We start from the raw sequence: 16,671 nt of genomic DNA, 5'->3' as shown, positions 1-16,671 counted from the left end.
CCTTTCGTTTTTTTTCCGCTGCTGATTGGACCAGGAGCAGATAAAGACCTGTCTTATGCAGAGTCATTTCACCTGGGAGTGAATGCCAATCTCATCCATTCCCATTGGAGACAAAAGCCAGATGTTTGTAGGTTTATTGACCAGTAGCAAAGGGGCTTTAATTGGTGTTATGGAGCTTTTCGTCACATCACACGATCTTCATCAGCAGGTGAATTTGTAGTTAAACTGCAGTTGTTCAATTTCACATATTTCTAAGCTCTGATGGAGCTCTTGTCCGTATGGGCTTAAGCGGACTTTGTCGTGATAGTAATTTCTGTCACCAGTAGGTTATGTGGGATTGGGATCGTTCAAGTGGGATTTCAGACCCGACTCGCAGCATCAAGCCCTGATCTAGGTGAAGCTATGGACTGAAATTGGATCAATCAATAAATGAATAGATAAATAAAAAAGGAAAGAAAGAAAGTAACAAAGTATATATCTACCCATCTATCTAATTGTCTTTAATTTTATTCAATTTGGGTAGAGGTCAAATGTCCAAGGCAAATATAACTGAAGCTGTACAAATAATACCACAACTGTTTGCATGGCTTCATGCAGATATACCACTAGAGTGAAATAATGTTTTTGTAATTTGGGTGAACCAACCCTATAACCTGGTTGTCTTTGTCTGAATGCTGACTGAAAGTGTGATTGTGGCAAACCTTTCTTTCTCACATTTGATATCATGAATATCTACAATTCAAACAGTGGAAAAACATGTTCATAAACTCTTCAAGTAGCTCAAGTTTGTGCACTACAGCTGTAACAACAATCTTTCTCTTTCAGTATTCATGAAAAGGCAGGGAGAAGAAATCTATCGAAGCAAACAAGATTCAACATGAACACACCCTTCGCATGTGTAACAGTGTAACTGTCACTTGAGGTATGTGAACTCAACAGTGATTTAGTATGAAGAGGTGGAGTTTGCCATTTGAGCCTCCATAGACTTACCAGAGTCGTAGCTTGGAGGCTTCATGTCCCCTTGATTTAACTCTGTCCCGTACTTTAACTTGTGGTATTTTGCTCTGTAAGTAAAGAAAAGCAAAAGATGAAGGCAAAAAATCTTCAAAAGACTCATGTGCAAGATCTGCATAAGCTCTGACAGTCATCCCAACTATCACGTTTGAAGCATTCACTTGTATGTAGCGCTCTAGAGTCGCATTGCTGAAATCAATGTCATAACATTTTAAATAATATTTTTAGACAGCAGTGTGTATCATTACTATACAAGACAGCTGAATCCAGCAATTGTTTTCATAATTTATAAACTGTTCTGAATCCCTGTGGACACATTCATTGCTCATTCAGTCTCTTATTCAGATAAGCTATTAAATGAACTATTATAGAAGACAAACAAAACTGACAATTATCACAAATGAGTGGAAAGAACCTGTGAACTTTTTGGCTTTTTCTACAAAAGAATTACTAAAATGGTTAATTCTCAGTTAAATGACCAATTATATGGAAAATCACACCTATGATCTCAAAATGTATGTTAACGCAATAAACCATTATCATCTGACCATTTTAACTGTATCTAAAGATGGAAGACATGACTGCTCTTTAAAAGTGAAGCCAAAGCTTCCAGATTACGACCTGGTGGCTGCCTGCAGTAAAGGTCATATACCCCTTCTCCTCCATGCTAGCTGATGAGACATGGGCCGAATTGACATCTGACATCTGAGACTGACTCGCAGTGGGTCGAGGGTTTGTATCAGCGGGTTCCGCTGATACAAATCCTCGAGTCTGGTTCCTAATGTTAATGTGGATCTTTATAAGCCATGTTTTAAACTAATTTACTTATTTTTTTTACCTTAGGATTACAGTTTTCATGGCCTTATGAATTATGAAAAACATTGTGTAAACCAATAATATAACATACATATATATTCACAATATGATTCCATTGACAGGGGATTCCCCCCAAAAAGAAAACTCTCCCCTATTTATAAAACTTGTGTAATCTCAATGCAACATACAGGAAATAAATGTGTGGCTTTAGTCTGTTTCAACCTTTGCAATACTGAGATGCTGTTTCTTCCGATGGCTACACACAGACCCATAGATCCATCAGAGTCAATACAGCACAAGGAGACACTATATGATCAAGAGGAAGCCACCCTAATCTAAATCAAATTCATTTGAAATTGGGTACATCCCACATTCAGACAGACATTCTGATATTGCTTTTAGACACCCTTGGAGATGTGACCTGTTGCTTAGCAACTGGGGAAAGTGGTGGTAATCCTAGGTTAGGTGTTGCTCCTGAGGCAGCGTCTGTGGGGATGTCAGCTGAGAAAAGAGGATAAATATACACTACAAACACACAGAAGATGATTTCATATTTAACAAACCTAATGATGTTGTTCCTCTCAGAGAACAGGGAGGGACATATGACTAACCTCTGAGTGGAGGAACGACAGAGCACTGAACTACTCTGACAACGGTGAAAATCAGTTAAGACTTGTTGGACAATCTCCCAGCCCAAATTAAAATGTCATCATTTAAATTTCTTACAAATCAATCCCTGTTTAAATTTTTTCTTCTTACCTTTTTCAGGGACAGCTTTGCTGATTGCCTTCCTGAATTCTAGCCATGCTTCTCTTTACATTCATTGAATTCCAAACATTACCACGCTTGTAGTTGTCTTATACAACTTGAGTTTTCCACTGTTGGCCTCAGGGCAGTAAACTACACCCTCTGTGGTTGTTATTGAGACAGGAGACAGTGACTGACTGCTTTGCTACACGGACATGGCATCAAAATTCCACCTGCACTCAAAATGTGAGGTACATCCCATAATCTAGCTAACGTTAGACTTTAGAATTCTGGTTTATGACAAAAACACAAGCTGTAAGATGATAAAAAGGTTATAAACAAGTACACTATTCCATTGAGAAGAAATTTGACAGGGAGTGCACCTCAAGTGTTTGAAATAATCCCTCATTACACAGGATAAATGTGTACACGCAACATTTTACAACCCAAGATGTCCTAACCTGGAATTATTCCATTTCTTTGCCGATAGAAACACTAGTCAAAAAGATATTCCTGTTCCAGGATGCAGCCCGGCATCAAGGAGGAGGGCAAATGCTAAGTATATCACTGCCACTACCACAGGGACCTTTTGTATGACGGTGATGGGCCGTGGAACGTAAGAATGAGAACAATGTAATTCTTCAGGTTTGCTGCCGGAGATGGCGAGCTGTGACTGTGTCCTCGTCTTGGGTGGAGGGCGGATTCGTCTCTCCTCCTTTCACATCCTGTCCTTCCGCTGAGGACAGCGTACAGTCATCACCATCCGACAGCAAACAAAGCCTTCCTGCCAACACATGCTCACACCAGCTGGACTCGAGGGAATCTCTCTGGCACTCTCACTCCATTACTGCCTCTGCTGACACCAGCTGAGGCATTGGGCCACTACGTATAGAATACGAAAAAAAGATGCTGATTGATATTTTAAAAACACTAGCAAGCCTTTAGCATGTTATCAAAAAAATATATCTTGAAGTAGAGATATGCGGACAGCGTGCTAGCTCTGTGCAGGTGCAGAAAATGTTGATTGGTTGACCAGTCAGAATCTCACCCTGCGACGTTCTCGATTTTCTGTATTTTTAGAGGCAGGAATTTATTTTTAGGGACATGCAAAACACGGAGCCGCTGCAGTTGTTGCCGACCAGCGTAGGTATTTCTGTGTGCTGTGGGTGGGCTGGAGCAGCAGTGGGCAGTAAAGGCACTCACCTCTCTTGCTTCAGCGCGTACTCCAGCATTTTGATCCTCCTCACCAGGTCTTTCTTTAAGTTCTCCTGGCCTTTCCTCTCCCCCTGCAGGAAAGCAATCTGGGCCTGTAAGTACAAAAATAGGATTGTCAGGTAAAATTTCAAAGTATAGAGAGACTTACAGTAGTCTTTTTTTTTTTTTTAATAGAGACAATGTTTCAGATTGTTTGGCATCTTCGATGTGAACCAGCAAAAAACAAAGACATGGCTTAAAAGACAACTTCCATGAGGCAACATCTAAGAACAATGACTTCTGTTTCGACTGAAATAGTCAAATCAACCTGCGTGGCATGATGGGAAATAAAAAAGAAGTACTATTCTATTTTAATCTAACCTACTCACTCTCCCACACATCCCCCCACTCTCCCTCTTCTAAAATCCTTTTCCTCCGCACACCACTGTCTCTTTTCAGTAACAGGCAGCAGCTGTTGACGCACTCAGTCTGAGTCAGCATTACATTACACACACTCACTTATAATGAAGGCGGTAGAGGTTAGGTCACAGTGTAATGTACAGTTTGAAAAGATCACACAGAGTTAAAAATGATCACGTATTAAAAGAAACATTGTTTAATGTGGTCTTAGTCTTTTTGCCGTTGTTTAGTTACAGCCTTGTATGTGTGGTATAACAAACTATATTACTAAGATACTGGAGCATCCACATTGATTTTCTAATCACAGGAAGCAGGTAGGAAGAAGAATGTACATTAGCAGCTGTAATGGCATTAAAGCTAACATTAGCCTTAAGCGCAGTGGTGTAACTATTACTCATGTCTTATTGTATTTTTTCTCAAGAATAAAAATTCTGGTCTTCTTTTCATTTGTTCTGAGGGCTCTCATTATATAATGTGCAAGTTCCCAGCTCAAATTAAAGATGTTTATAGTTTCATTTCTTACTAATCTCAGTTAAAATTTTTCTCTTTACAGGGACAACTTTGCTGATTGCATGCGTGATTTCAGCAAGGCTTCTTTTTACATTCATTGAATTCCATACATTCCAAGCTTGTAGTGTAATACAACTAGTCTTCCACTGTTGGCCACAGAGCAGTAAATCCCATCCTCTGTGGTTGTTAGTGAGGGAGAAGACAGTGACTACATCAACACGCACATACATTTTCTGATATTAACCCTGCTAAGACATTAGTCTGAAAAAGACAGTGCCACGTAAAACCACCTTTTCTGATTACTTCAACCCAAATGAGGTGATAATCTGAATAAGCCGTAATTGAATTGAGGCATGTGGAGTATTCTGACCTTAGTCGTATTATGTTGACATGTACAAGTCTTAATCACATTATAACGTCCTACTGAATTTTTTACAGTATTTTGCGACATCGACAGAGTGGGAGGATTTGGAGAATGGGGGAGATATCATGAGATATCATTTATCAGTCATTAGTAATTATACACTTTCACATTCGTAGCACAACAATATGAGAAAACCTTTTTGTCTGTTAAAGTACATCTCAGTTGCTGTAATAGAAAATGTATATTAAAGTAGCATCTGTGTGCCACTTTGTAGTTAAGAGAAGATAATTGACTATAAGGAAATGTTTGGATAAACACAAATCGTAAAGGAAATCTGTAGAGCAGAAGAGCAGTTACAAGATGGTGGCTCAGTTTCAAACAAGGGCAAAGAAAAGCAATGCCAGCACCTAACTGCTTCTGTCCAACTTCAAAAAGAAATTTTCTCCTGGGAATGACTCAAATTCTAAAACGTCGAGTGAACGTCTTAAAAGGGAATGAATATTGACTCCATTCTGTGCCTTTCACTCTACATGCAGAGGATGGTGCGAGTTTGAGTGGGTTGGATCACAGGTTCACACGGATAGCAAGCAGCGCTGCTGCTGACTGCAACAATGAGTCACGGCAGTACTTCAATCTGCCTTGTATTAATAACAGCATCTCTTACATCCACGGTTCTCGACGGAAGAACTCATAACAACCTGCCTGCTATAGCTCAGGGGCCCTTCAGATTTTGGATACTGGTCCTGCACCAGGTTTAGTTGGCACCAGCCACATGCCAGCAGCCTGAGTAGACACCAGGCAACTGATGCTCTAGAAAGATGGGTCAGCACAGCACATATATCACTCGACATCTACACTGGCTCCTTATTCATACTGCTCCATGTGCATCTACCCTCAGCTGGATCAATACAAATACATTCAGGATGGACAATAATGTTAACGTTTATTATGCTACTGACTTTCCATAACCTTGAGCCAGTATCAGTGAGTGTTAACACAGGAAGCCCTAAACAGTTTAAATTTCACGAAGGGGCCTCTGGTGCATTTATAAGCTCGGTTAAATTAACATACAATGAATAGAGAAATCCCAAGCAAAGCTCCAGTAGTCAAGAGAGATTGAGCCTTTTGTTTTCTAAAGAAATTGATGATGTGTCCCAGTAGGTGGACTAAAAAAAGTGTTTGACTGGTGGGAAGGAATAAAGTAATGTCTGAATTAGTGTCAGGATCTATGTTTGCTGATATGCACATATATGAAAACTGAGAAAGGATTATGTAAAAGACTTCAGATTGATCTTCTTAATATAAGTTCTACATATTTGGTTGTTTTCCTGTTTCGTTTTATTTGTAAATAAGTTTATATTTCAACAGTAATATATCAAGCTTAAAATTACACAGCCATTTTTTGTATATGTATAATCGGCCAATATATATATATATACACATCAGACGTTTTATACTTTCTAATATCGACATCGGGCCCCTAAAATTTGTATTGGTCAAAGCCCTGAATAAAGCTGTATAGATTGAACTTACATGAAAAAAATGCCAGGATGTCTTTGGAGGACAGGAGGTGATGCCGTTTTAGCCAAACTTACTTTGGCTAAAACAGAGTCACACTCGACTGGACCGCGGACCTCATTAGCCTAATTGCAGAGCTATTTTCAAATTCATGTTCAGCTTGAAATGGCTCATCTTTCTAGCTCACATGTTAAAACAACTGCTGAGTATAAACAACAATAACTTAGAAATAATAAGAGTTGTGATTTCTTCAACATTTTCACAGTGAGGGCTGAAGCATGGCAACAAAAGTCCTAACTCTTGTCCAAAACAATGACAGAGTGGTAAGAACAGCTTGAGAGGTTGTTATTTTACACACATACTCAGAAACAGAGACTGCTCATCATCTCATTTTTCACTGTAAATGAAAACTGTACATCTGTTCTGACGGAGATAGTGAGCGACCATTCACTTCCTTTCCACATGAAGCACTGGCCCCTGGTGTCCTGCGGTGCCAGAGAGAAGAGTGCCGCTCTGTGAATCTCTGGCTCACCATCTCTCCTCCATCAAACATTAACCTTGGGAGGAATGCAATGAGTCAACTTGGGGCATAAAGAGACACAGGAAGCATTTAATCCCCGGCCTCACACTGACTGCATTATTGGGTGGCTGGATAAGGGTTCCTCAGTCTATCTGAGTAGGACATGTAGAATGGGGCATCCATCTCAGAGCCTGGGACCTTTCAGCGACAGGAAAAGGAGGCAGCAGAGACAGGGCAAGGAGGAAAATAAACTCCAGCCGCAGTGTAATTCTAGTATTTTAGTAAGATAAGGTAAGAACGTCTCTCCCCGTACCTTCTGCTTTCACTCACTCAAATACTAGTTTGAAATTCGATTTTCCTCTCTTAATTAAATTAATAAAACGAAACGACTGGAAGCAGCTTCCAGTCATGATTAATCCTAATTTGAACAAATTTAAAGACATATAACTGCACACACAAACATATAGGTTAGCTATTTTCAATGGTTTAAAATATATACCAATTAAACCTCTCTTTTGTGCACCCAGTAGAATTTTTATATTACAATACCTATCTAAACGTAATCAGAAAAACTGTTTTATTTCTTCATCCTTAGAGATGACATTAGCAACATTAACACGCAGACCATTGAACTCTCAATGGATTTGACAGCAGGAACAAGAGGACATTTTCATTCTAGAGTCATCTAAACATTTTACTCAGTGACTCTATGATGACAACAAACAATATCATTGCTATTTATAGGAAGAGCTTAAAAGTCTGACATTTGTGAATATCACACGTTTTCGTCTGCGACATCTGCAATACAATGATGCCATTTAATCTAGACAGAGTGAACACTGTGAAATATCCGCGGAGCTCACAACAACTGAGCTCACTCCATTTGAAAAATAAATTTAGCGGATACTCGATGACTTCAGGGGCTGACACACAAACAAAATGGTCACACACATGCTTGGCTTTATTTTGACCCTGGTCAGAGCTGAAGGAGGGAAACCAACTGCTGTAAATCCCACATTTACTAGGCAAACAACCTTTCATCTAGCGAACACCAGGTTTACACTCACAGTTACCGCAAACCAATGAGAACCACAAGGGCCGACCTGATAACTAGCCAAGTACATTCCATGCATGCCATACACTAGAAGCAACAGAAAAAAAGGTAGCAAAACAACAGAGCCAAGACTGAGGACTGTAATGTGGCTACATCAGAGTATTTTCCATTTGTGCATAGAAAACACTGCCACCGATCTACATAAGATGTTTATGGATGAAAGACCTACCTTCAGGTAGGTTAAATTACGAATAGATTAGAACACCAATATAATCAGCCATTACCACAGATAAATGTATGTACACTATATATCCTAAAATAAAACAGCAGTTTTTAATAGGTTTGTCTGCTTGAATTATTCCTTAAATTGAATGAAATAACTTTAGGTTAGACATTGAAATGTTGCTGTGCAAAAAGAGGAGAAAAGAAAATCTGTTAAGAAACTGTAAATAGATTATGCATAGATATCAGAGTTTCTTCAGGGTTAACCAAGTTCAATTTAAGACTCACAAGAGACGAATACCACACTGAATGAAATATGATAGGAATTCACAGTCATATCAGCCAAAAGTACGATGGAAAGTATGATGGAAAACCAACAGGGATGATGTGACCTAAAATTTGTTTCTCTACTTTCTAGCAAAACATCACAATCATTATGAATCAATATGAATAATTAAAGGTCCAGTGTGTATGGTTATAGTAAAAGGGAACTATTGGCAGGAATTGAATATAAAATAGGTGTAGTCATCTAAATTGTATGAATTGAGCCTTTAAATGAATGCAACATGAACCAAGATCATAGGAATAATTAATTGATTATTTAATTTAATTTAAGTCTGTTCAAACTTGTAGTAACGGATTATGAGACATGCTAGCAGTAATGAAAGTACTTGTAATAATGATGATGCTGACTGAAGCTTCACAAAAAATCCTGCAACACAATCTAGTATCACAAGATTCTCAGTTTAAAATGCATTAATACATTTGTATTTATATGACGTAAATTAGACTTTTGTTAATTTTAAAAACCATCAAAAGGACTTCTGAGGATCCTAAATTCATATAGATATGTTTCCTGGCAAATCCAGAATTTGTTTTTATCATTGTACAGTAAGGTTCAATACTGCTCTCAATAACACTAACTTAAGTTTAACACCCAGCTGTCTCTTCACCACTATGACAGGTCCACAACCACATGCTGTCTGGGAATTTAACTGTACAAAACGCTCCACACTGATTGTATATACACAATCATATACCCGACTGTTGGGTGTGTGTATTAAACAAACCAGATAGTTTAATGATTTGCTCTATTTTGCTACGCCTAAGACACACAAGAAGCACGTTGCATGGCTGCAGCTCACTTCTTCAAATTAGTCTGTGCACATCGATCCACAAAGAACACGTACACATGCACACATTAACTATCGTTGGGTGGTCAGGGTGAGACAGTGAGCTGCTCAAACTCTGATTTAGTAAAGAGTTCTGCTCACTTATCTGGAATGAGCCGAGCTCTGCCCCTCCCCTCTTTTACAACGCTCAGAAAACTAAATAAAACCCTTACAATCCCAGAGATTCCTCAAAGTCAAACATACATTTTCACTCTTTCCCTTAACTTTGACAGAGACACGGGTTTGTTATTTTCATCTCATCACGAGTTTCCACATGAGCTTCATTTCACACACTGCCGTGACACAGCGCACAGCAAGCTGACACCACAGTGCTACCTTACAGGGAGTGCAAACAATTCAATTGTGTTATATTTGCACAGCGCCAAATCACAACATATGTTATCTCAAGGCACTTGACATAGTCAGGTTAAAACCTTACAGTATTACAGAGGAACCCAATAGTTGCCACGATGAGGAGATTTAAAAAAAACTTATATTTTAACAGAAAGTATCCTCCAAGAGAACCAGACTCTAACTTGAATGGTTGGGTTGAATCAAGAGAGATAGTTGAGGAGGTTTAGGTGGTGGGGGAGGAAGAGACACAAAATGGGGTGGGGCAGAGATAGTTGTGTAGCTCTACTGTTTAAGCACTGCCAGAGTGGTTGTTATGACAGTAATAATAGTGTAAGTTATAGATGTAGTTATGTTATTAACAATTAGAGCTGCAATGTTTGCAGATGCTGAAAAATGCACCATGTCAGGCTTCTTGAGGACACGGGTGGTGCATCCCATGTTGCTGCATGAATATTACATAAGGCTCATGGCGCACATGCATACACTCACGCATGCAGGCAAGGAGCTACACTTTCTGGCATCAGCAGTTTCTCTGACATATGGCTTGTTTGACTATAAGGTGTGGTCCTGGAAGAACCATGTTCAAACAACAGCTTTACAATCTGGCGAGTTAAGTTGCTTGGTAGAGAAGAGAAAAAAGATTTATAGGGATAAGTCTGACGTTGTAAAATGTGTTAAGTGTAATCTTGTTATCAGTAACCAACCACCGGCAGCAGCAATGTGCATTTGCATTGATTATTAAGAGATGGAAATTGTATTGATGTGAAAAATAATATCTTACAGAGCTGTTCTCTTTAGCAAATAATAATTCATAGATGTGGAAAAAGGTGCAGTCCGAGATGAATTTTTTCATATTACAAACTGGGCAGAAATGCTGCTCAGTTACTTTGAATGGGGTTGATGTCATACATTGCTGAACTGCATTGCGGTTCCTTTGTATCAGATTGCATTGTGTGGCTCACGGTGCGTATAGCAGAAGTTGACGAGAACTCAAGTTTTCATGTGGCAACGAAGGCATCAGCCAATCAAATCATGTTTAAACAAACACTCAAGCCCATGCGCTAGCCAATCAGACCATGTTGATGCAAAAGGGGAGGCAAAAGCAGCTGTCTAACCCTGTGTGTGTTCATTCGGTTTGTGGCTTCCATTTCCTGAGTACTTCTCTTCAGCATTGTATTGATAGCTAGCATGGCAGGTTGGCTATCTTGTGTGTCCCACCCATGGAACTGTGAATGTTGTTGATATGATGATCACATTGGCATCATGCAGAGTAGCAGGTTCTGTGGAACTTTCGCTAAAACGTGTCTTTTTCCCCAATAATTTTGATTATTAAGTTTCATCCATCCTGTTCTTTTTAAGAGAATCCCATATTTTTCAGTTTTGTCAAAGATGTCTGTCTTTTAAGGGACTAATATCCATGAGTGCTTGCAATTTGGTGCAGATCCGAGTAAAAATCTGGATCTAGTGGATTTAAATGTTGTTTCATGGAGACTGTTGGGCCTTGGTGGAGGTATACACTCTACTGAGTTCCATTCTAGTTTACTCTCTTTGATAGCACAGTATTGTGTTTTTTGCTCTTAATTCAGTTATTATTGAGCAATGGTCTTTTTTGCCATACTTCTACATCACTTTACTTTAGTTCCGTTGTAATCTTTCCAGATTTTACCTAATCCTGCTAACTAAGAGACAAACAAACAACAAAAAGAAAACATAACCTCCTTGGTTGAGGTCAATAATAACAAGCTAGATTACATCCGGTCACGTTGAAACAAGAGCAGTTTAATCTGGCGAGTACAGCAATTTACAACTCTGACTGACTAATGACCTAAGATTTACTGTAAAACTGGGGAGGGCAGGCGACTTGGTACAGCCAGGCAGCTGTCCTGCACACCCACGTACACAGACGAAGGCTGTTAAGTGTGAATGGAGGAAGCAGAGTGGAATTAACAGGCCGACAGGGCACAGGGAGAGGCTCTGGTGTGAGTCCAACGGGGACAGTGGAGCAAAGCTCAGAGGACTGGGCTTGAGTTCATAAACATGGCTCCCTCCAGGCTCCCTCACAGGTAAAACACAAGCTCTTTGCAAAAACTTACTTCTATCCAAACACAGTGAATCTTTGGTATGTGCCGCAGAAACTGTCTTTGTTGTGCTTATGTGGAACATCACCAGTCTTGTGTTGAACTGTACCCCCGTGGTACATGAGATGGGATGTGAACTGTTATGTAGCATTAGTTTCTATGTAAACTGGTATATTTTTAACATTGGTAGAGCCTTAATTGTCAGCTGATATCTGAGAGCCATGATACTGGGTAACCGGTACTTAAGTTTTTGTTGAGGAAGCGTTTGCTCTGCTTTTTTGTACTTTCCCACTCGCAGGCTTACACCAGGAGGGCAAAAATAACTGCAGCATTGGAGTTGATGTGGTATCGACTGAGGAATGACGGTGACTCCCATTTCTGAATTTCTGAATGCCATGGTATGTGTATGTTTGTGCATGGTTGAGCCCCACTTATTGCTGGACCATTGAGCTAAATATGCCTCAGGCTTTGCCATTGAGTGAAAGCAAACATGAGATCACAGGAGTAAATCATCTAACCGAGGCAGGCTGATTCTATACTTAGACATAGAGAGAAATAATTGAACAACATGAGCCACGTAATCTTGTTCCCGATAAAAGATGTTCTTTCAGAAATACAGGGGACGCCTCTGTCCAGTGAAGAGAAGTGGGTGGATGTTTCAGTCTGCACCCAGATGAAGCCATCTTACACCCTGAGTCACCTTCAACCTTCTCCCAGTGTCAAATTATGGCTGCTGACAGATACTTCTGGCAAGGAGATACCCTATGGAGCAGGGATTTCCCCATAACTGGAGGGCTGTTGAAGCACACTGGAGGAGAGCCTGGTCTGTACAGGGTGTAACTCAACTCAGGCCCAGAAAAGATACATGCTAATCAGTATAGCAGGGGGATATCAATAGATCAATATCGAAATATCAATATGCAAATCAACTTCAGCCCTCAGTCATAATCTCTCAATAATGTCACTGCAACAAATGGTAATAAATGAATACAATTAAAAAAATAATAACAATAACAGATCAGTTCAATACAATGTACCATCTTCCACTGGTAATTATTATATCATAAATGTCTACAGACATTTAAAGCAAAAAACAAAACAGTTATTCACTCACAATTAACAGGAAATCATTTAGATGACAACAAAAATAGCAAACATGATAGTTACAATTCCACAATGTGCAACTAACTGTGCTTTTACGTCAATGGCAACATGCTGTGTATACACTTCTTATTAAAAATAAATACACTTGCCTGGTATGTGCTGCTAATCTCACTTGGAACATTACACATCATCCGGTCTCAATGCCGAAATAAGGTTATTCTGAGGGCTCAAATTATTAAATCAAACTAATCATTTTGATTAATTGCAACTTATATTTCACCATGAAATGTTATTGAATATAATACACAATTACCATATTAAGTGATCATGAAAATAATTAGCAGCAAATGGTTGTTGAAGTCTTGTGTCGAGCTAAAATGGCAGAAGTGATTTGTTCTAGCTTCAGTTTTTCTGTTAACCAAAATCTTTGGGTTTTGTTGATCTGACTAAACTCAGAGCGATAATCCAGTGTGTATACGTTTTAAGGCTATTTTCACTGTATATGCTTGACAGCATACAAGAACAAAGAGTGGAGTGATTAAGCGATAATTAAATAATCATTAGTTTCAGCCATAGTTATTCTCATTACCAGGATGACATCCGACAGACTGACTGGAGGTGTAACCTATAGCTCGCTGAGCAAATCAGCTTGACTGAGTCAATCAATTGACAGTCAATGACTGCTCAGCTGGACTCTAATCCTGAATGACAGCAGCCTATGCATTTATACATACGCAGCAAATGAGAGGGACCAGTTGGTGTACTGTACAGCTCCAGCAGAGAGGAGTGGCTCCGAGCATGACCTAACAGCCTGACTCGACGGCATTCCTACAAGCCCTGGTGCTCGCCTTCCTCCCAAACAGGGACATAAGACACAGCTTTGACTGTTTCCCATCCAACGTCCGTACAAACAACAAGGGAAAAAACACCCTGAGAGGAAACAGAGTATTCACAGGGTTGTGAGATCACTCTGTGTAATTTAAAAAAAATCTATTTTATTTGAAACAATATATTTTGCCTTTATTAAAAGTGGAAGATTAACTTGTCACTTTTGATTCTGTTATTAAAACGTGTGTGAACATGATGATAAACACTAACGCTCTAGGGCCATGACAGCTCATCATTATTCATACATCCTTTTAGGTGTATTTCTGGGACTTTCTTTCTTCTTTGCAGCGGTCCCTACACTGAATATTAATTCGCAAATACCCTCTAACCACTATATATGATTTCAGTAAGCAATATTTATAAAATATAATATTAATATCCCAAAAGTAAACTAAATCCTCTATGCACTTTCAAAACATTTCAATGTTCAATAGTGCTATGCTACGGGCATGCAATGGCACAGAAAAAACTGCTCTTTTCAGGAGAGTCCTGCTGCAGTGATTTAAAAACAGTCAGGAGTTTAAAACAGTCTCCTGGAGGTCAAATTACTTTCAAACATCAAGAGTTATTAAAAAAACTAAGATTCAAACTGAGCACACCATTTTGCCGCCACAAACAAACCACCCAATAAGCCATGTAGCAACCTCACTGTGCTCTGCCGCAGTTGCTGATGCTATGCTGAAGAGCTTGCTTCATGACAGCAGACAGGAAGCTTAATACACAGGCCAGACCGAAAGTGCCGCATGAGGCTGGTGAGTCAAACCCCTACCACAGTGAACGAGTTACACGCCACCGTTCTGAAAACAATGCAGTGTCTCCCACCCCGTCCCTTTGTTAGCTCAGATGAGAATGTCGGTGGAGCTGCCTGCTGTCAAGCCCCAAAAGTCAGTGTTAGTCTTCTCTGCCATCCAGTATACACACATATAGTACACATACAGTGGCACAGCAACTGGGTCGAAATGATGGCAATCAAAAAAAACATGCTGCAACGATGCCTGCTCAAATTCTGGTTAAATGAACAGTCTGGAACATGGTGTCCAAGGTCACTTTCTTTACTATAGATACTTTTTGTCGACACTAGTTTGAAGAGATCATGTTGACTGGTGATGACAGTTTGCTTCTGTAACTACTGATCAGTTAAAGCATCAAATTGACCAGTCTTAGGCCCTCAAATATTATAAACTGAGCCATAAAACGCAATCAGGGTTAAAATATTGACTTAAGCGAGAATTACATATTGACAAATAAATCAAAGCAGACCAGCGCAGGACTGTAGACTCATAAAGAGATATCAAACCTTTAAAATATCTACACAGCCAATCAAGATTAAACTTGGTGGAGACAAAGTTTCACCTAGAAACCATATGAAAACAAGGAATTCTAAGAGTGACCTTGGCAAGTTGCAAGACACTGACAGTTTAAGCAAACTTAACATTAAGCATCAGGTTTCCCTTTAAAAATATGTAGTGTACAGAAGGACAACCTGCCGCATACTTATATTTATTAAGTGTCTGAGTACTTGAGGGATTAGTGACCAGGTCAGGGTGTGATGTTTATTATCTGGAGAGGACCAATTAATAGGATTAATTGGCTCTTTGACCTTTACCAGAGACGGATGCAACAGCATTTCGGATTTTCTCTACAGCAATGGTGGCGACATGGCAGCGAGCTTAAGATAGGATTCATAAACAAGAGATTATGAGTCCACAGGCTGTTCAGTGGAGTGTGTTGTCTTTCAGCTCCCACAACATTAAAACACGAGCTACCTTTCCTCCACGTCTGTATCTAGTTTTTAAGATGAAGTGCTGTACATTTAGCTGTAAGTAACGTTAGCCATTAGGTTTCTACACAGGCGCATTAGCACTACGCTTAAACCACTTTGCTAGTGGTTGTAGCTCAAGGTTGGTGGTTCGATTCCACATGTTTGTTGGGGTATGTACTCGAGAAGTTCAACTCCTCAGAGCAGAGAGCAAGTTCAGTGATGACAGTCTCCGAGGAGAGGTCTCAAACAGTCGTCGTGCAGTCGGGTCAAGGGGGCGCTGCAGCTCCTTTAGCTCCTGAGCTAATGCTAACAAGCTAGCCTGGTGAGCAGAACAATCAAAAACAGAATCTCAACGCGTGCTACCGAAGGGGCCCCGGTGGTTCCACTAACGCGTGACCCCGTGTACGTTAAATGTGGTGGTTTTTTACCTGTAATTCGGCCCGCTCCACCTCCCATTGTGCCCTCTCCACTTCGAAACGGGCCCATTCGTGCTGCAGGAAGTGCAAGATCCCCGGGATACTGTACTGCGCTCTAGCCGCCTCCCCAGCGTCGCCATCGGGCAGCGGTCCTTTCCCACCGCCGGATAGAACAGAGTTGTTGTTGTTGAAGAATACACCGGGCCCTGCCTGCTCGTCCATGGCCGGGCTCGGTCGAAATGTCCGTCCGCTGTCTCGCTGAGTCCGGGGGCTAGATACCGAGGGAAGCGTAGAAAACCCGTCGACGGCGGCTCCGTCTACTCGGCTCAGGGGAATGAACTCACTTTCTGACAGCTAGCTGTCATTGAATGACGTCAGCAACTACGGCCACGCCCACACCGTGTTTTCTGGGGGCGCTTGATTCGCTCACCCAGACTCCCCGGAGGAACAGCCTCTGCTTGTGTATTCCAACCAGACAAGCTCCTCATTTTGTTACAGATGATAATTATTCATAAACT

General features: G+C 40.2%; 1 protein-coding gene across 3 annotated transcripts in view; it reads right to left on the bottom strand.

Annotated features, from left to right (window-relative positions):
* LOC128453397 (striatin) overlaps positions 1-16,513 on the bottom strand; it is a 29,103-nt gene extending 12,590 nt beyond the window's left edge. For 2 of the 3 annotated variants that reach the window (XM_053436286.1, XM_053436287.1), the window contains exons 1-3: positions 16,166-16,513; positions 3,781-3,884; positions 991-1,064 (exon numbers count right to left, since the gene is read on the bottom strand). In XM_053436286.1, coding sequence (XP_053292261.1) covers positions 991-1,064; positions 3,781-3,884; positions 16,166-16,375 — 388 coding nt within the window. In that variant the 5' untranslated portion in view covers positions 16,376-16,513. Of the gene's footprint in view, positions 1-990; positions 1,065-2,251; positions 2,332-3,780; positions 3,891-16,165 lie in introns of those variants that run through there. The other variant, XM_053436288.1, reaches the window with a different exon arrangement.
* Between the last annotated feature and the right edge of the window lie 158 nt (positions 16,514-16,671).

The sequence above is a fragment of the Pleuronectes platessa genome, chromosome 12 (genome assembly GCF_947347685.1).
Source record: "Pleuronectes platessa chromosome 12, fPlePla1.1, whole genome shotgun sequence".
NCBI lineage: Eukaryota > Metazoa > Chordata > Actinopteri > Pleuronectiformes > Pleuronectidae > Pleuronectes > Pleuronectes platessa.
The sequence above is the reverse complement of the archived record's forward strand: the minus strand, read 5'-3'. Positions and strand labels throughout refer to the sequence as shown.